The sequence below is a fragment of the Chrysoperla carnea genome, chromosome 2 (assembly GCF_905475395.1).
Source record: "Chrysoperla carnea chromosome 2, inChrCarn1.1, whole genome shotgun sequence".
NCBI classification, from domain to species: Eukaryota; Metazoa; Arthropoda; class Insecta; order Neuroptera; family Chrysopidae; genus Chrysoperla; species Chrysoperla carnea.
This window is the reverse complement of record NC_058338.1, coordinates 36,752,503-36,774,752: the sequence shown is the minus strand read 5'-3', so window position 1 is coordinate 36,774,752 and position 22,250 is coordinate 36,752,503. Positions and strand designations below refer to the sequence as shown.

Genomic DNA, 22,250 nt, shown 5'->3' with positions numbered 1-22,250 from the left:
TATACCAAGGTATGCTGGTTCGTATCCTGGTGTGGTTAATATTTTTACTTTTAAATTAAATGAATTTTTCCTAATGTAAAAAAATTTCCGCTCTTTTTATAGTTTAAATTATCTATATAACCCGCCCACTTGCTATAAATAACGTCAGTTATACATATGTCATAAATCACTATTCTGTCAGGGGGTGGGAAGTTAAATAACATAAAATATACCACGCTCTCTTACTTATTTGTCGCTTCTCCATAAAATACATTGAATAAAGAGGAAAAAGTGGAAATCAATATTATGGGGGGCTAACTTAATAACAAATAATTGTTTAATAACTAATAAACATACAAAATATGTACAATTACATATAATAAAATATCATTTTTATCAATTTTTCTGGTGTAATTATTATTATTTAATTAATTAATATTATACCTACCTTTAGCTTTTATCCTTTACATCGAATTCAGGAATATCAAACAGAAAAAAATTTTAACAAAATATTGATATAATTATTCATTTATTGATAAGTTTATAAGTTTAAGAAAACAAGTTGATTGAAAAAAAGGTGAGTAAAATGTATATATATTACATTATTGATAATTATAATATATGGTGGTGTAATGGGTAGCCTAGTCGCCTCCGCTTACAGAGTACTTCGGTTCGTATCTAGCAATGTCCCGATTAATTTTTAATTAAATTAATTATAATGCCGAGAAAATGTCATTTTTTTAGATAATTGTTATGAGAACCAAAAGCGACGAATAGGTAAGAGAGCGAGGTATATTTTATGTTATTTTAATTCCCACCCCTGGCAGAAGAGTGATTTATGACATAAATAGGAAAGTGAGACTAACATAATTAATTTTTTTTTTTGTGAAATGGCATGTTCTCCTATTACAAAATCTTATAAAATTTCATTTGACAAGAATAAATAAATTTTACAACATTTGCAACAAAAAAGCAAGTAAAAAGCTCCGCGATCTTAGCACCTCATGTGCGGAATTTCGATTGACCAATTATACCATCTGAAAGGTCAGAAATTGGTCATAAAAGGTCAGTTGGTCTCATTAATTGGTCAGCATCAGAAAATTTTTTATTAAAGATTGAAAAAACTCCACCTATGCGCGATCGGGAAGCATTCGCTGATAATTGGTCAGCTAATATAAATAATTGGTCAGTTTAATTTTATATTCAAAAAATAATATAATTTCGAAAAAATTTTCAATTTTTTCAACATTTGTACTAGGAGAACATAAGTGGGAATTAGTAGTTCCTGATAAGGAGAAAGGTGAGTAAGTGTTTTCACCCCGAAAGTCTAAAATTTTATTTTGGCAGAAAGTTATTGGTCTGCCCACTAGAGGTCACACTCACCAAACACGGGTGTGCAGACCACTAACTTTCTGACTTACGAGGTGACAACAATTACCTTGCTATCAGGTACTACTTATTCCGTCCGCCCGTGATGTTCTCCTAGTAGAAATGTGAAAAAAATTGAAGTTTTTGAACGAAAAAAAACTAATTTTTTCATCATTTACTAGGCAAACATGCTGTGGTGGAAATTTGAAAAAAAATGAAAATAAAAATCAGATTTTGCTTAAAAGATTTAATGAACATTTTTTTAATATATGTCCTCACCTAGTTTCGAACCAAGGGACTATTTATTCGAAGTCAGATACGCTAACCATTATACCATTAGGGCTCTGTTATTCGTATTAATAAATAATTATATTCATATTTTCGACTTTCTTAAATTATAACAAAAAGTAAAACTCATTTTCGGAAAATTTTGAGTAGTATTATTACAAAAAAAAATGGCAAACGAAGTTTGAAATACTTACCTATCGTGAAGTTCGAAATACTTACCTATTTTTAACTGAAATAATATTGTATAGCTACAGAGAGATGGGGAAAAATAAAATAAAAACAGGGTTTGAGTTTTCAACTTTATTTAAATGAAATCAAAATACATAAAAACTATTTACGAATTACTTGCACATAATTCCATATAATTAATTTCATCTTAAAAAAATTTTTTTGCATCAACTTTTTTTTTACAAACCACATACCACACAAAAATAAAATGAAAATCCAAAAAGAATATTACGTATTTACAATCCAACTTCTTTATCTCACCTATATTTTATAAGAATTTGTTTGTACCTTTACTAAAAAAAAATTAATTAGTTAATTAATAATTTTGTTCTGAAAGGAAAAATGGGATAGAATAAAATAAAACAAAATTTAAAATATATAACGATATTTATTTATTTATATTAATTTGAAAACGTTATCCCGAAAATTGATTTTTTACTATATAAAATAACCATTATTATTATTCATTCAAATTTTTTATAGGTGACATATGTACAAATATATATAATACAAGTGAAAACAAACAATTGACTGAGTTAATTGTTGAAATACCATGCATAGTCAGTGTTGATTTATTTATCACATTACTCATACAAACATGTGACACATACATAACTGATAATCAAGTATAGTACCTATTATAAAATTTCCGCCTAATTGGCGCCCTCACGAGTAAACAGTGATGTTTATGAAAAAAAATTTTACATTTAAACTTTTGTTCTATCTCTAACGGTTTACAAGATGGGTCCTACGGACCCAAGACCCAATTCACCTATGATGCTCATTTACGAACTTGACCTCATTTTTTACGTCCTGAGTACGCTGTAAAAATTTCAGCTCGATATCTTTTTTCGTTTTTGAGTTATCGTGTCCACAGACGGACGGATGGTCGGACGGAAAACCGGAAATGGACTAATTAGGTGATTTTACGAACACCTATGACAAAATTTTTATACTAACATCATTATTTTTAAGCGTTACAAACTTGGGACTAAACTTAATATACTATGTATATTTCATATATACATGGTATAAAAAGAGTGAAAAATTTAAATAAAAGGAAAAATTCATTTTTTTACAAGTAAAAAATTATAAAAAAAATATTTCCCCTACTCTGTCTGGTTTATAGTGAAGAGCTGTGCGTAAGTACTCACTGCCCTGATAAAACCATCCGGCTCAAAGCATGCGCGTTACGACAGAGACAACTTTTTTAATTTTTTTAAATATTAAATTAAACTGACCAATTATTTATATTAGCTGAACAATTATCAGCGAATGCTTCCCGATCGCGCATAGGTGGAGTTTTTTATTTTTTCTGCGAATGAGGTGCTAAACTTATTAATTGACCTTGAAAAACTTTAATCTTTAATAAAAAATTTTCTGATGCTGACCAATTAATGAGACCAACTGACCTTTTATGACCAATTTCTGACCTTTCAGATGGTATAATTGGTCAATCGAAATTCCGCACATGAGGTGCTAAGATCGCGGAGCTCAAGTAAAATTAGTATTTTTTTAATATTTTTTAATAGGCGAATATGTTATATGTTATAAAAAAGTGGAATAAAATATATAGCATGTTCTCCTGTTACAAAATTTCAAATTTTAGTCTTAACAGCGATTTTTTATTTTATAAATACAAATTTTAAAATCTTATAATAGGAGAATATGAGTGAGATAAACTATAGACATGTTCTCCTATTAAAAAGTTTCATATTTTAGCATAAATAAGGCATTTTTGTTCATATTTTTAATACTTTGTAACAGGACAACATGATTTAAAAGAGTGAAATAATGTTTATATATATAAATAAGAAGTTTAATATTTATGATTATTTAAATTCCCACCCCCTGACAGAATAGTGATTTATGACATATGTATAACTGACGTTATTTATAGCAAGTGGGCGGGTTATATAGATAATTTAAATTATAAAAAGAGCGGAAATTTTTTAACATTAGGAAAAATTCATTTAATTTAAAAGTAAAAATATTAACCACACCAGGGTACGAACCAGCATACCTTGGCATGAGAGGCAAATGCTATACCCACACAGCCACCCAACTTATATTTCAGGACATAATTAAGTTAATACTTACCTTCACTAAAAAATTAATTCATTCATAATTTTATTCTGAAAGACAAATAGGATAGAATATTTAAAAAATAAAACAAAACTTAAAATTTATATCACGAATTTTATTTGTTTATTACAAAACAAAATGTTTTCATGAAAAATCATATTGTACATTTTCATAAAACAAATTAACAGAGATTTTTCTTTTCTTATTAAGGAGGTTTGACCGAATCTTGTGTAAAAAAAATAATTTTCAACTTTGAGATTCGAAATTCAGTGTATATAAAAATAAATATATAATTCATATAATCCTAAAATTGGAAAACGATTCACCGTTTACTTACTTAGATATAAATTTTCTTTCTGCCATAAGAGCCTGTGAATCGGTAAACGGTGAATCGTTTTCAAATTTAAGGATTTTATGAATTACGTATTTATTTATATGTACACTGAATTTCGAAGCTCAAAGTGAACAATTATTTTTTACATACGATTTGGTAGTTTTTATACAAAATAAGTAAAATTCTATCAATTTTATATAATATAATAATAATAATAATAATAACAATCAATAATTCCTTAAAATACCTTGATTAAGGAAGTAAAAAGTGGAAATCAATAGTATGGGGGCTAACTTAATGACAAATAATTGTTTAATAAATAATAAATAAACAACAATCGAACAAATAATTTTAATTTAATAATCAAACAATGAAGAACAAACGTCGAAGGATCTGTGCTTTTAATGTCTATCTAATTTTAATATAGGTCTGTGATCTACTCCACACTATCTACTTGTGCAGTAGCTCTGTCCAAAAAATATTCGTGATTATTCTTGCAGCTTTGTTAGTTGTCAGTGAGTATTGCAATTTGCAAAAGTCTATAAACGAAAACTATCGTTAACCTAAAACTGATATTTGCGTCTGCTTGTGAAGCGTTTTATTCATTTTATTATACTTGAATCGGTTTTAAATGAGTGATTCAGAATTTTACATACGTTATTACGTTGGTCATAAAGGTAAATTTGGCCATGAATTTTTAGAATTCGAATTTCGACCTGATGGTAAACTAAGGTATGCCAATAATTCAAACTACAAAAATGATACGATGATTCGAAAAGAAGCATATGTACACAATTCTGTTATGGAAGAATTAAAAAGAATTATCCACGATTCAGAAATAATGCAAGAAGATGATGCGCATTGGCCGCAACCTGATCGAGTTGGTCGACAAGAACTGGAAATTGTTATTGGTGATGAACATATTTCGTTTACAACATCTAAAACTGGATCACTTGTTGATGTTAATCAGTCGAAAGATCCAGAAGGACTACGATGCTTTTACTATTTAGTACAAGATTTGAAGTGCCTTGTGTTTTCCTTAATCGGACTTCATTTCAAAATTAAACCCATATAAACGGTGTATTTGTCATTATCATTATTACTCTTAAAATAATTTAATTATGCTTATTCATTTACTATCGTTTTTATTTCACGAATTTTCTGTCTTGTAATTTCTATGTAACAGAATAATAAATATTTTTCCCGTAAATATTGTTTTTATTGCCACACGATACAGCAACTAAGATACTTAGCCCTAGATATATTCAATCTTCCGACTTTAACGTAATACTTTTTTGGGAGGTACTCTTTGCAACATCAAACGCGTTATAACTTCATAAATATTGATTTTAGAAAGAAAATTTGTAGCTTTAAAAGTTAAGTAATTAGCATTTTATTGTTTAAACAAATATTAGAAGGGATATCGATCAAATAATCAATAAGTAAATCGTCATAGTCGTATAAGTCATAAACGGTTAGCGGTACAAAAAAAAAAAAAAAAAAATTGTACAAAAAAGAGGAAATTTAATTATCTACAATATGGACTATTGCCTTTTTTGGTTTAAAGTGCGCGGTTGTGGAGATATAGCACAAAACGGCTTTCCTTAAAATGGAGGCACTTCCCCCGCCTATTTTTGTAAGGATTTGTGCATTTACATTCAGTACGTGATACGAACCTAGGCAAAGAAAAAAATAACTCCTGTAATTTAATGCAGAAAAAAATTCTCTGTAGTCTGAAGTAAAGAGTTTCTGATGAAAAAATGTTCAATTACTTTTTTTATTTTTAAAACAATTTTTTATTTTGTTTCGGTTTGACACAAATGGAGAGCGTGTAAACGTGTTACGTTGTCGCATTAATATGGATAAAATAAAGACTTCTACATTCTCTATAAAAATATACATTTTTTTCATTATCAAATAATTATTTGAAATATTCATCTTTATATTTCTGTACAGCTGCAATTAATGTCTTATCAAACATATACATTAGTGATTGACAATCATTTTTTTGTTGCCTACAATCGCTATCATTACAACCACACCCACATTGTTCATGATATGATTGCTGTGAATGTAAATCAATCAGATGATCTTTAGATGTATCACCAGGAAGCAGTAATTGTACATTAGCATTTGTAAATTTACTACCATAATGTCCAGCCCAAAATTGTGTATCTTTACCAATATAATGAAAAAATATGTATCGTACATTTGGGCCATAATTTTTAAAGACATATTCAACCTATAAATTACAAATATTTAGTTATTGATAACAAATGATAACCTGAATTACGGAAACAATATCTTCCAAAGTTAATTTTAGTAACAGTTATTAGCCATTCAGAAAGGAAGAAACACAAGATTATTATTATTACAAAAGACCTTTTTCACATTTTTTTTTCTTTTTTTTAAATGAAAGTAAATGTCTTGATAAATGGGCTAATTTTTTCCCCCGATTTTTTTGAAGCCATATGTCCGAGAAAACAGACAATGAAAATCATTAAAATTCAAATTGGCGAAAACTATCCGGAAACACACGATGTTACACGAAGGTTGGTTTGACGTCATTTAAAGTTGATAATAGTGATATATTAATACAACTGTTGACACTGTTTTATTGTCATTGCTTGTCGGATTGACATCACACATCACGTGTGCGGTGGAGCAAAAAAAAAAAATCGTTTTAAAATTTCAAATATTGTAACTTTTTAACAATTTTTTTCATAGTGTTTTTATTGTTAAAAATGCGTAATTTTTGAGTTACAGGCTATACTCGACCTATATTTTCATAAAAAATTATCAAAAAGCATTTGTTTTTCATGAAAAAGGTCTATTACGGAAACAATATCTTCCAAAGTTAATTTTAGTAACAGATATTAGCCACTCAGAAATGAAAAAACACAAGATTATTATTATTACAATTCTATTAAAAAAAAGTGTTGAGGAGGAAAAATTGGTTCGAACGACATGCATTATATATTCTACATTCATATACGTATGCATTCATTATGATATTAAGGATTAAGTATCAAAAGAGATGTTCCTCGATTTTTACCCTTCGAGATATTAGGTGGTCATACACGGATATTCTGTAAGCTAAAAAATAAATATTAAATTTGGCCACTAACTCGCAAATCTTTCGTGTTGCTTCGTACTCATTTGCGCGATATATTCTTTCTTGTAAGAACGTTCTTTTCTGTACATTGAAATTATTATCTCGCCAAATTAACTAAAAGAGGAATTAAGGGAGAAAGAGACACAATTACCCTATTCCACCTAATGTAATATAAATAAGTTATGCATACTTTTTGATAAAAACCACCCTCCCATCCAGGAACTCTATAAGAAAATGAGTAATTGCAATTGCATCGACGAAATGGTTGATAATCTTTATCAAATAAAATCACACGTAATTGATACATGCATCCACAATCACGTCGACTTCCATACCATTCACTCACGTAAATCGGTGGCTGGTATTCATCAATAAATTGTTGTGTCACACCACCTCTACCACATAAATCTATCATTTGTAATTTACTACATTGTCTGTAGGATGTTACAAAACATTTACTAACAGTTTCATCATTGATTTCACGAAAATTTGTATCAACTAATATACAATCTTCAATTATAAAACGATGGCCACCATTTTTGTCAATTATCCAATGGTTAAAACCATCTAAACCACACGCATTTTGTATTAAATTTGTATAAAATGATTGTTTAAAAACACATAACGCCTGATATACATAATGTGGATGTTGTTTTTGTCGGAATAATTGTGAATGATCAGTCTTTAATAATTGCCGATCACATTTTAACTTCCAAACACAACTTTTAATGATGTCATTCCATAGTTTACATACCAATGTACAATGTTTGTATAAGTTTTTAACATCCACATTGCTTAATATTAACGATAATATTTCGGGTGGTATAAAATATTCATTTATAAATAATAAACCATTATTTATATCATCTTTCATTTTATTGCGATTAGTAAATAATCTACTATTATTATTGTGAGTATTAAATAATCTATTTATTTTTCTTGTGGGATTTTCTCATTCATGACGCATATTTCTACGTACGAAAAAAAAATGTTGACATGGTTGATCTAAAGGTCATATTATTCTATGAAAGAAGTTCATCACCATAATTGTTCATGATTAAATGAAAGAAGGAAAGTGTCACTTTCAAAGTGACATATATATTTATATAATATTTTATTGTTAATTTTTTATAATCGTATTCACAACAGTAAATCCTAACCTAAAATACAGCCATTATGTTACTATTATGATTCAAAATATTTGTATCAATATATTCTATGATTTGTATTCATTTTCATTCAAATAGACCGCTTAAATGTCAAAATACTATTGTCAAATCCAACTTCCACAGACTTGTATTAGAAATAAACCAACAGTTTTGTTTGTTACAAGCAGAGTTGTTTTCAAACTTTTTGGAAATATGGACATATTCTATATTTTCGTGGCAAACACATCCCTTAGGTTTTTGGTAAATCAACCTAACTTGGATGATTTACCGCGTCAATGGAATAGAATCTTAAGTACTTGATATCGCAGACTTGTTTTTACTAAATTCTATTAAATATGTTGCTTTTATTGGCATCTACCGAGTAATCTCATTATAATAACCGTTCTAGGAATAGAATCCATTTTCAGTATTTAATAAAACAAATCGGTGATTATTGAGGGCTTACTTATCCTTGGATTAGGATTACTACAGTAGTGCCAAAACTTTTAAGCTAATCTTAAATTATATTAAGTCGTCTTAATTTCCGTCTATGAATCGGACGCTAAGCAAATATGGCTGCGATTGGTTAACTCGTTTTATGGAGTGTAGAGGTACCTCCACCCATCATACCTCGTTTATTCCAAGTAGCCTTTGCCTCATGCCTCGTCAAAGTAGGCGAACGCATAGATTAGATGTTTCATCTCACCGTGAAATCAAATTTTTACATTTGTTTCAAATTTTTTTGTAATTTATATAAGTAAAACGTCGTCATACACGATATTTAAAATAACTTTTGCTATCTTAATACATAATACCACATAACATATGAGAGCGAGACTGTACATTTCAATGAATTAACGAATATTACGTATATTCATTTAAACAAATATAAAGAAAAAATTACACAGAAGCCGGGATTCAAACCCGGGTCCTCTAGATACCCGTTCATTTTATAAATTTTTAAAATATTCATTATTCTGAAATATTTTACAAAGAATATTTATTACAAGCATTCAAACATAATAATAAATTTCTACAAATTTAGACTCGAAACAATTAATAATATTTATTTATTTCGAAAAATAATTATAATATGTTATAAATAATTATGAAATAATAATAAAAAATTCATTGCAACACCACCAAGAGAGCAATTTAAAACATACATAATATAACATTAATGATTAATCCATAAATTATTAGTTTTTAAATTAGGTAACTATACATAAAAGATGTGATCTCATGATGACGCTGACTTTAAGCGTCAAATTACAGTGCCACCTAATTGAAAAAATAGAGTTATTTCCAGCGTCAAATTGTAAAAATAAGCTACTAAAGAGTTTCTTAATATCGAAAGTAATTTCCTAACCTCATTTTTAATAAAAAAATATGGTAATGAAAAATAAACAGGTATGATAATGATAAATTTCGGAGAGTCCGATTGTGCTTTTTTAATTAAAATTTTGTAATCCCAAAATCAATCCTGAGAATAAATAGCTAAACTATTTTTATCTTTTACTCTATGACGATGTGACGCTGCCAAGTTTTTCCCCAGGTGGCAGCACGGTCTATACTGATCACATGTCCTAATTTGACGCTCAAACTCAGCGTCAAGCGCCACCATGAAAATACACCTTTACACGGGTACTCTTTCTCTCGGTTGAATTCGGATTCTAAAACCATCTGCGCGCTTTAAAATAATATCACCCGTTAATCTAAAGTCCTTTTCAGTTAAATCAGATACGATAGTATAATTTCTTAATATTGTTGATAGTAAAACTTTAAGCTTTAACATCGCATATTTACGACCAACACAACTTCTTGGTCCTGCACTAAATGGAATGTAACTGTAATAATGTCTGTTCTGCGTACGTTCTGGTAGGAAATTATCTGGATCAAATGTATCAGGATTCTTATAATAATCTGGGTCATGATGAATTTTATAGGTTCCAATAACAACTGTACATCCCACTGGTAATGTATAATCTCCGGACGCTAGTTTAACTTCTTGATTCATTTTTCTGGCAATTATTGGTACTGGTGGGTACAATCGTAACGTTTCCATAATTACACGTTCTAAATATTTCATTTCTAAAGTATCTAAATATGTTACTGGACGATCTGAGTTTCCAAAAATGTCATAAAGTTCTTGATATACTTTATCTTGTACATCTTTATAAATTCCAAGCAGGCATAGGACAAAACTAGATCCAGCAGCAGTAGTGTCATGGCCCTAAAAAATATTTGAAATGATAAAATTTGTCAAATAATTTTAAAGTTATAAATTTTTACCTCAAACATAATAGTGTCGACTTCTTCTTTTATTTCCTCGTCTGTTAAGTTTTGAGTTGAATGAGCAGTTTCAATCATAAGATCTAAAAATGCTAAACGTTTCTTTTCACCTAAAATTAAAACCAAATACATGTAACATAAAAAAATTTAAGTGAATTTAGGGAAAAAAGTGACTGATATATATTCTGTTTATTACTTACCCACGTCTTGTTCATCAATTTCATCTAAATCATCTCGCAAAGGAGTTCCTTTGTTTGGATCGCTATTTTCGTTATTTTGAGATGAAAGTTTCGCTTCCTTTTGATCAATTTTTGCGGCATCAGAGTCTAATTGTTCGAAGTAATTAGGTTCATTCCCCAACACCCTGTTTTGCAAAAACTCTTCTTTTTTTGTTTTAATTACCTTATAAATAAATTAAAAAATTTTGTAAATTATTATGTTTTTACTGAGTATCTTATGTTTATATGTCAAACTAAAACTGTTCGAGATTTACTTGGGTGGTTATTCGGAGTTAAGAAAATAGTATTTTATATATTTTAAATTGTATTTTTTTACCTTATTTGTTAAGCCATGGATAATTCCAAGATATTCCAATTGTTTCTTAGCAAAATTTGTTAACTTGAATAAAGGTTCAAATCTCATCCAAAATTTATAATGACGCTGATGTAGAATATCGCACATTCTAAAAATTTAAAAGAGATATAAGTTTCTTGAGGATGGCATTGGAAATAGGACCTGTAAATAGTAATATCTCCTATTCCTCTATCAAAAATCTTCTCAGGATCTTCAAGAAGATTTTTAACAAAAATCAAATTAAACAAAAAAGGCCACTATAGGATTTTCGAGGAACTAAGCTTGAATAGGGTAAAAATTTCAAAGGGTAAAAAGAACTGTCTTCTTAGGATTAAATAAATCCACATAATTTTTGTTTACCAAATAAAGCTTCAAGAAAGGTTACTATACATACAGTCTAGACATAAGTAACTTACTTGGAATTTGCTCGTCGGGAATTATTAAGCCATAATGTACTAAACTAGACTGCGTACAGTAACGTAAAAGATACTTACTTCATTACTGCAACAGCATAATCAAAACCAGCATTATCAGAATGAGTACGCTTTACACCCATAGCAGTTTCCAAGAGGATATCAACTGTAATACCACTCATATAATCATGCACATCAAATTCTCGATCAATTTCTTTTCTCATTTTTTTTACAACTGCAAGACTATTTCTATTAAATACATCCATAAATGATTTTAATATATTCATATGGAATGTTGGTGCAATCATCTTCCGATGTGTGCGCCATTTTTCTCCTATACAAATAAAAAAAAGTATATGAAATGTGGAAGGTGATCTCTTAGGAACGAAATACATATTATGTATTAAATAACAGGCACAATGAAATGAATTAACAGCTTTTGAGAGTAATTATATGAAAAATAACTTCGTCCCATACCCCAATAAATTATTCTTACTCAGCTAATGTAAATTTTAAACAAGATAAAAACTTACCACTGCTAATTAAAAGTCCTTCACCAAGCCAAGGTTTGAAAAATTTATATTCATCAGATTTATCAATATGAACATGGCTATTAAGGATTACCTAAAATTTAAAGTAGTAGTACTTATTATTATTATTATTTTGGAGAAAATGGAAACTTATGGTCTAATTTGCATCCTCACGGGAATAAAAAAATATTTTTATAAAAACATATTTCAAAAAAATTGTTATTTCTTTATCAGGAAAATTTTTTACATTCAATCTTTTATTCTATCGCTTACAGTTTACAAGATGGGTTCTAATGACCCAAGATCCAATTGACCTACGTTGCTCATTAACAAACTCAAACTCACTTTCTACGTCCCTGATCACCTTAAAATTATTTAATCTCCAAACAGACAGTCCTGATGAATGGACAACCGGAAATGGGCTAATCAGGTGATTTTATGATTGCCTATACCAAAATTTTGTTCGTATCGTCAATATTTTAATAATATCGTCAATTTACAAACTTGGTACTAAAATTAGTATATCTTGATATATATTTCATATATACAAAGTAGGTATAAAAATAGAGATAATAGTATTAGCAAATCTTCTACATAATAAAAAGAATCTCTTTTTCTCGATGTGCGAATTATCAAGATTTGGTATTTTTATTTTTTTGTTAGTCAGCGATCAACATTTTTGCATTTTATCAAAAGAGGAAGTCTCCGAAATTTAAATGGCTAAATATATTGTTTGGTAGACATTTTGAAATTAGTAAAGTGTCTAATATACAACGTGTTCTGTTATTGACTGCAGAAACATAGCTTCCGAAATTAAGCTCATCAAGAGCAACAAAAACACTCTTTTCCAAATTTTGATCTGAGGCCTAATTTGGGAGATACGGGTATGACAAAAATTGATTCATTTGTTCATTCATTGACTATCATTCGATAAACAGTAGTCAATGATAATCAGGAGATATTAGTAAAAAATTTACTAATTACACGCAGTACGTTCCCTCTTTGTTTTATACATAAGAACGTCCATAAAAATTCTTCTTATTTCATAAATTTTAAATGGCTAACGAGATTGTTACCAAACCGTATACATAAATATCGCACTAGAATTAAATAGGTATTCTAGTTATGTGCTTGTATTATGTAAATTAAAAAAAATATATTGATATTGTATCACACTTACTTCAACATCTCTTGGATCGATTAAAAACACGACAAGATATGGTCCTAACCAACCTTTTACCACTTTACCATAATGTTTAGAATATTCCAGAGCTTTAACCAGAAGCTCTACAAAAAATTATAACTTTTAATAATTATATTTAACAAATTATACAAGTTAATTAAACTACCTTCAGGTGTCGATAGGAAAATTTCTAAGGCATTTCCAAGGAATGGTACGCCCGGTGGTCCAGGAATGGCGTTACCTAAACGGGCGAATCGTTTATTTTGTTCCCAGTAATAGTATATTACTAATAGGGTTGCAGATGTAATTAATCCATATAGTGTAGCTCCTGCTACACTCCACGATGAGGTATTTTCATCTAGGCTGGTAAATGTAGTCGACATCTAAAAATTTTGAATATAAACTAACCTTAATTAAATTTTAGAATTTTATATTAAGTTATTTTGATTACTGGAGTATAATCTTCTTAAATGATTGAGATGGAAGAGAACTTTATATTGAGGCAAAATTTTTGTATATTTGCCTTATAACAAATTACTGAAAATTACCATCCTTAATCATCAATATTAGACACAAACTTTTTAAAATAAAGGCTCTCATTATAATTATCTTTAGTATGTAAGTCGCTGTGGAACTGTGACTCCATCTGCTTATAGCTTATATATATCTAAAACACTGATGATAAGATGATATTTAATACAATTGATTATAACTCCTCTAGCGATTGGATTATAATAAATTCGCGATTTACGTGTCAGAAGTATGAAAACCTTAATAATAGGAGAAAATGTAAAACGAGGTACTTTAACAGTAAGACAACACATACGTATTTGATTTTGATCTAGAATTTAAAATTACACACAATATCTCCAATTAATGGCAAAAAAAAATTTGGATCAAAAATCGAATCATTTTTTTCGTTTTGTCACCAGTGTCAACAATAAAGCATTAGCCTTATTATTACTAAAAAGCCTTTTTCCTCCCAAAATTTGAATAATATAACAACTAAAAATATTAATTAAATCGAAGGTAAATGGCAAAATCTATCATTTGATTTTTCAGTAATTTTTGGAACGTTTGCAATATATGAATTAGATCACAGAAGATATTCAAATTGCTTTAATTCAAACATTCATGACCACAGCCGGAAGTGAGGTGAATTAATTTTCTTTCAACTATTTCCCTTCTTAACGGCTGCGATAAATATTCTGATCTTACATTTAATTTTAATTAAACAATAAATAATTCAGAATATTTGTTTCAGCCATTAATGAAAGCACTAAATTTAGAAAAGGGTTAATAATGATTCACTTCACTCTGTTTGATACACTACACCTCCGAAAATAGGCCTGCTAAGAAACCCGCTAAGCAATAAACTACACGAAAATTTGAGGCAAAGACTCGAAAAGACCACAAATTAAAACTTAATACAAAAAACAAAGCTTTGAGTTTAATCAAATAACGGATTTTGTTTTTTCCTTAATAATGAACACAAAATTGAGAATCACCTTTTGATCAATTTGAAATGATATGTCGAAACCATGTATCAGACACTAATATTTGACTGTAAGCTCTGATATGAATTAAAAACAAGATATAGAGTTTTATATAACTTTTTTTAAAACTTTTTAATTAAACATTTCCAATAAAATTAACATTCAATCAATATATTTTTATATGTAAATTTGACAATGAACAAGGTATTTTTAGTGAATAAATTCACATAATTAAAATTAAATATTACAATTAAATGGAATATTTTGGAAGTTTTAATATTTGGAAAAGACTTTTTCACTTAAAATAGGTTCAAAATTTTATTTAACATATGTAAATATTATTAGAGACATATGATAAAATTTGGAGTGACTAAACTTAAAATAATAACTGACTATGATTCTAATTTTGAAAGCATGTTTCCAAGGGCAAAATGTTATTGGTTGGGGCAATAAACTTACGTTAACTTTTATAATTTTTGGTTTGGACTTTTGAGACGACATGTAATGAATCATGATTGATGATTGAAAAATCTATACTTCAATCAATTTCATATTCTAATTGGAAAATATACCACTCTGATCGCTTGCCATCCATTGTTCGGGCCCCCGATTCAACATTTTTGAAATAGTAGAAAATGTAATTCTAGACATTTCGAAAAGCATATACAGATAAAATTTACTCGTCTTTCGAGAAAAAACATAACTGGGCAACAGTGCGGGCGGTAATTAGCAAAACTATTCATTGAAGTATATAAAACATTGATAGAAAAACCTACGAGCTAGGTTCCATCCATGTTGGATTGCTGGATGTGACTTTGACAACAAGCGGTAAACGCGGAAACCAAGCGAGACTATATTTGCTTGACGTCGTGATATGCGATACCTCGATAAAAAGAGAATGCTGTCTAGATGGTTCCTTTGTTCTTGCCTTGGACGTGTACTTACCAGACACATCTAAAGAATATTTATTACTATAGCAGTTACTCGATTGCTTTGCTGGGCAATTTTAACTTTAAAAACAAAGAATACTGGGTTATAGCATTTATTTCTCTTACCAGCTCACTTATGCCACCTTTTGTTCTCAATTTCATAGGTGTTAATTTTTTAGTTCGGAACTCTATTTTTTTAAATAAAGTACAGATCATGTTACTCGCTGATAATTAATGTAGCTTTATACTGTTGAAAGATTTTTTAAATCGGTCCAGTAGTTTTGAGTTTATCCATTACAAACAAACAATTAAAAAATGTTTCCTCTTTATATTATAATTAGTGTAGATCTATAGCGTTTTTCATATACACTATGTTTAGTTTACATCTCAGCATAGGCATCTCCCACGAGTATGACAGAGTACACGCGTTAAGCCATGCGTGTAAGAATGAGTTGTTATAGGTGTTATATGGTTCTTGCAAATGTGGTAGCTTGCTTTACGATGGTTATGCTGTTGCTGTGTGTGCTGTGTATAGCTCAACGCGTATCGAAGTTACATTCAACTCATAGCAAGAAAACCAGTATATCATAGACATATAAAGAAAATGCTGGAATCCCATAAATTAGAATACCAAATTCTTCCGTCTCTTGGTTTTTTAATATTTCTTTTATTTTAATTTATCTTAAATGTTTTAAAATTAATTTTTTAATTGTTTAATATAAAATACTTATGGCTACGTAAGTAAAAAGTTATGGCTACAGTATTTCAAATTTTAAACGATGATAGAGCCTCATTGGCTGTGCATTGTTGGCTCAGTTTGGATAAACTAGAAGTGTTCAGCATGAAAAGGCCATTAAAAGAATTCTTCCATTAAAAGACAGGAAATGAAAAAAACTGTAAACTGGTATTCTCCTAAAATTAAAATAATGTTGATCTGTTTTTCTCTTGAATAAACTTTCATTTTGGATTATAAAGTAAACAAAAATCATAAAGAGCTACTATAGTATACAGCCCAAACGAATAACTGAACTGCGAAAAATATTTTGACTTTTCAAGTAAAGATCCATAGTCGACTTGATATCATTCATGAATATTAAATTTACAGTTCGATTCTAAAAATGTGCGTTTTTCATGAAAACATGCACAGTTAGCTATAGGAAAGTTGATGGTATTTGGTATTTAACGGTTTGCAATTTACATTTATTGTTGACATAAACCGTGTGTTGTATTTAAGTTAAACAAGTTATTATCGTTTAAAACTTGTAATTCTTTAATCATAATTTTGGGACAACCTGTATACACAATCCAATTTTTCATAGTTTCGACAGAAACTTAATCGATTAGTAGACTCCAAGTTGGGAAAATTGTAACTATAATCATCACTAGTATCGATGCTAGCAAGCGGGTGAATTTTGAATAAGCTCATAAAAAGCGAATTATGCATCGCACCCACCCTTTACTTGTGCAATATAGGACACATTCATCGATTTTTTTTTTTTGATGAAATTTTCTTTTTTCTTAAAGGAGATCCACATTGACCGCTTCCTCGACCCATTTTGCATTTTGGGAGGCTAGCAACATAAAGTGAAAATTTACGGCAATGCCGACGATAATGTTTTCTTATTTCCTTTACTTAACACTTGTTGGAACCATGAGAAGTCATTTGATCACACATAAAAATCATTATAAGAAACATAATGGAAGTGAAGGCTAATCTAAATTTGCTTTTTTACATCAAAACACGAAAACTATTATTATTATTTCGATAATAGCCTATGGCAATGAATTGCAACTTTGAGTACGCTGACCGGACGCAGGCCGTCTAATATGTCAGTCTAAGAAACTAACAGATGGGACAATTAGTTTAGAAGTTATAAGCCTGGTCCGTTTTACCTGCTGGGACCGATTTACTTTCATTTCCCCTACCCATTAAATATCTCAAAACTTGTCGCACACAAACTGCAGTAATTTAAGTGTATGTAGTAAGTTTAATTCGTGTAATGGGAAATTTACTATTTATTGCGCGGATAGTACTTTTCCTACTTGAGGAAAAAAAATTATTTTGTTTTACAATTTATAAATTAATTAATTCAATACCGATTTTATTTACTATTTATTATTTAAACATAAACAAATAAAACTTGTAGACTTGGAGATATTGATATTGACCATAGGCAACTAATTATAAAATACAAATAATATAAATATTATAATATAAAATAAAACAAACAATTGACTGAGTTAATTGTTGTAATACCATGTATAGACAGTGCTGATTACTCCATCACATTACACATACATACACGTCACACATACATAACTGATATTCCCATATAATACATATACAATTTACGCTATATACAATTTACGCATAATTTGCGCTCTCGCGGGTAAACAGTGATGTTTTCAAAATAATGTTTCAAACAAAAGTTGTTTATTTTTTTATAAGGAACATTTTTTACATTTAAACTTTTGATCTATCTCTAGTTTACAAGATGGGTCCTACGGACCCAAGACCCAATTGATCTATGTTGCTTATTTACGAAGTCGACCTCACTTTTAACGTCCTAAGCACGCTATAAAAATTTCAGATATCTCTTTTCGTTTTTGAGTAATCGTGATGACAAACGAACAGACAGACAGTCATACAACCGGAAATGAACTAATTAGATGATTTTATGAACACCTATACCAAAATTGTTCATAGTATCAATATTTTTAAGCGTTACAAACTTGGGACTAAACTTAGTATATACCTTGGAATATTTCATATACATGGTATAATAAATAATATAAATATTTATTATCTATGGATATTGACACAATATTTTCAGACTATTTTACAGTATTGCGACCCGTTATGGAATTACTTGATTATTGAAATGAAAATGATGAAAGAAAGAGTGCTAATTTATTTGCTACAGCCATATAAGAAAAATATATAATACAAATTTTCAGGCGAGCGAAGCGAGCCTCTACTAGGTTAAAATGTAACCCATAGAATAAATTATGGTTCAAAATTTTCCGTTCTCATATGTCGATCCATGCCACACTCTTGATAGAAATTAGTGTTAATTTTCTTTTTCTTTGCTTTTTAAAATATTTACAAAAGCGGCAAGTTTAAAGAAGCGCTAAACAGACATTTAAAAAATATTGCGAGTAAAAATAATTTCCAAACAATTTGCGATGGTATAATATTATTTATTGTATGTTAATGTATGTTAATGATACCAAATAACCTTAAAATAAACTAGAGTCAATGTTACTCAATCGATTCAATAAAATTTAATTTGCAAAATTTCTGTACATTTGCCAGCGTTGCATTCGTAAACTTTAATTATTGTCATAGTAATAGTATTTGCGCAGGCATAAGCGGCTCACTTCAACACCATTGGGTCATTTTAAACCCGTATATGTCCTATGTGGGTAGTACCTCTAAGTGGAATATATCCCGACACACTGAGACAGTTCTCGTGCTCTCTATTCTTCAAGTGATTAAGCCTGTTCTGCGCGTATGCTTGTCAACTTGACAAGCATACGCATCGTGGAGGATAGATAGAAAAGTATATTGTCGGCACCATTATGTTGGAACATTCTGTCCCATGCCAACCGACCATATAGGAGTAGGTATCACATATATGTTTTAAACTCAAAAGAACCCAGCTCAGGCTTTTATTTTTCGTAGCTCCCAGCTCAGACGGATCTAGGATTCAACTCTTGGCGGGAGGGGAGGGGCTATAATTCGTAAATAAAATTTTTTCAAACCGCAAAAAGTTTATTTATTGGTATAATATCAGTCTCAATGTAAAATTTTACTAGACCTCTCTATAATATAATGAAAGAATAATTGGTGCTGGTATCGCAAGATGTTTAATCTCACATGGATGTACGTATAATAATGGCTTTTATTAATGTTAACTATTTCTTCGGATGTGATTTCTATCACTTTGTGAACATTGCCCAGTGCTAACCCCTTGACTGGGCTTGAACATATTAACATGCAGGTACGATTTCAATCTTTTCAATTGTAACAATATTGCAACGTTTGGAAAAAAATGAATTTAGCCTTCAAAGTCCCTTGGATCCGTCACTGATTCTTGCTACGAAATTTGTTATAAAATTTGATGTAGGTAATTCATATTCTTTTCTATTTTTCTAAAAAATGTTTCGTATTGTTAAAATTATGTAATTTATTCATTTTTATTTTCTTCTCTTCCATTACGGAATTATGTAAATCGAACTTTAAACTTTTATTTTCAATTTATTATATACACAGCCAGGGCTGGATTAATGCATGGGCATGACTGCGTGCTCAGGGCGGAAAAAGTGAGGTCGAGATCGTAAATGAGCAACATAAGTCATAGTATACCTACTGACGAAATTACTCTTTCCATAGTTCATAATACAAATACAAACAGTCCACATAAAATTAGTGATTTTATTAATAAACTTTTTAAATGTTAGTCAAGTTCAAAAGTTTAAAAAAATTAATATGCTGAATAAAAAAAATAGCCTTGATATTCCCCTTGTGATAATTTACATATTAAACAATCGAAAATGTAAAGTTTCTTTTGTACAAAATGGAAATTTTATTGATACTTTTGTAATAACCAATTTTCAACCGATCTTAAACGCCTGTATGGATTTTAGAAAATGGAATGTCAATAATATTGAGTCTTTTAATATTTATTTACAAAATTATATATATAGTGGTTCACAGGAATGTGCTTGTAAAATTTGATCAGAATTGGATGAAAGTTATAAAAAGCTGTGCATTTAAAATTGTTTAGTTTTCATACAATTTGCTACGAAACCCAAACAAAAGAATATTATTTCAAAAAGTAACCTCAATGCAAAATAAGTTTTTGTAAATTTTGAATATCGTTTTATAGGAGGTGCGGAATAAATTTACTTACAAATTTTAAACAATCAATTAATTCAGGGATATATTTAAAAGGAGATATGGGAATCATATTTTAAAATACTTCATAAATCAAAACTTTTTTTTTATTTTTTGAAAAAGTAGAAATTTATAAGCGTACAACGACAATAAAAACAAACGATTTATCTTGAATTTTATAACTGAACAGAAATAATATAAAATCCTTAACGATAACGTACGTCTTAAACAAAAATATAATTTAAAATTGAGTAGAAATTAACTTTATAGTTCTCTAAAATACATTTTCGAGAAAATTTCATCTAGTGAGAATTAGGACAACGATGCCGTTTTCAACACAAATATAAATGGATAAGTTTTCCAAACTAAAGGAGACTTGCTACCTTTTTTATACCTATTATCGAGAAACTTACATGTTATAACAAAATTTAAATGTTACACGTATGATCCCTGTCTATTAATTATGTAGTGTTCTATAAATAATTTTATATTTGTTTCGTCTATCTTTATAGTAATAAAACGACTTTTCGCAGAGGTAAGTGGTCGGAGGCTACCATGCGCCAGAACGATTTTACATGAAACTTTTTTACAAAAATGTGAGAGTGCGAATTTAGAAAAATGAAAAAGCTTGAATGACATGACTTTTTCCATTTTGAGTAAACTTGAGTATCAGATCATTAGAGTTCTGCTCTTTCAATTCGCAAATCGACGATAATGTATTTAGGTACTTGTCTATACAAGGCGTACTTAATGAATAATTATATTTAGTGCAATACCGATGACCTATTATAATCCATCTTTTATAATAAATTGAATAATAGTAACCTTTCGACGCTGTCTCAAGGCGATTAGCAGCTCCAGTATAATTATTTCTTAACAAGGAATATATTAACGATGCATGGAATTGCTAATTGTCTACAGTGAACGACATTTCAAAGAAAACGACTGATATTGAATAATCAAAGCCAATGTCATATTCAAACAATCAGATAATTTTAACAAGTGTTTAAATGTAACTCATTGTTAGTTTTGGTGTATTAATATTAGCCATATTGTTCGAAATTGTTAATTGGCCAGAAAACATTACAATAAATTTGTAGAAAAAAATTAAATTTGTTTTCTTTCATTCATAGGAATAAAATTCATATTTTAGTAAATAGTATATGATTTTATTGAAAATGTACATGGCTTTCTATTTAATAGATGTTATATAGAAAAACAATAATTTGCAAAAAAATCTTTGAAACCCTTTTTGTTGTTCTAGTCCTAACTAGAGAAAATTTACGCTAGAAGGTTTGCAACTAGATCTACGGAAAAAAATAGAACCTTTCAAATGTTAAAACTAAACGATTGTATAAAAATTAATTAAACGCAGTTTAAAAAAAATTT

The 22,250-nt window shown here is 29.1% G+C and overlaps 3 protein-coding genes across 4 annotated transcripts; 1 reads left to right on the top strand and 2 right to left on the bottom strand.

Moving 5' to 3' along the window:
• Positions 1-4,795: 4,795 nt before the first annotated feature.
• Positions 4,796-5,492, top strand: LOC123292378 (protein mago nashi). The gene has a single exon (XM_044873009.1). The coding sequence runs from the start codon at positions 4,914-4,916 to the stop codon at positions 5,355-5,357; it is 444 nt and encodes a 147-aa protein (XP_044728944.1). The 5' UTR covers positions 4,796-4,913; the 3' UTR covers positions 5,358-5,492.
• A 605-nt stretch (positions 5,493-6,097) lies between these two features.
• LOC123293358 (F-box only protein 6-like) lies at positions 6,098-8,289 on the bottom strand. 2 transcript variants are annotated; one of them, XM_044874148.1, is made up of 2 exons: positions 7,588-8,289; positions 6,098-6,524 (listed from the first exon to the last, which is right to left on the bottom strand). In XM_044874148.1, the coding sequence occupies exons 1-2, from the start codon at positions 8,269-8,271 to the stop codon at positions 6,204-6,206; spliced, it is 1,005 nt and encodes a 334-aa protein (XP_044730083.1). In that variant the 5' UTR covers positions 8,272-8,289; the 3' UTR covers positions 6,098-6,203. The 2 variants fall into 2 exon arrangements, with proteins under 2 accessions (XP_044730083.1, XP_044730084.1); XM_044874149.1 differs by having other exon boundaries at positions 7,744-8,289.
• A 1,400-nt stretch (positions 8,290-9,689) lies between these two features.
• Positions 9,690-15,130, bottom strand: LOC123293828 (cytochrome P450 4g15-like). The gene is made up of 9 exons (XM_044874764.1): positions 15,045-15,130; positions 13,703-13,919; positions 13,534-13,640; positions 12,357-12,447; positions 11,905-12,157; positions 11,393-11,519; positions 11,038-11,239; positions 10,838-10,947; positions 9,690-10,778 (listed from the first exon to the last, which is right to left on the bottom strand). The coding sequence occupies exons 2-9, from the start codon at positions 13,917-13,919 to the stop codon at positions 10,182-10,184; spliced, it is 1,704 nt and encodes a 567-aa protein (XP_044730699.1). The 5' UTR covers positions 15,045-15,130; the 3' UTR covers positions 9,690-10,181.
• Between the last annotated feature and the right edge of the window lie 7,120 nt (positions 15,131-22,250).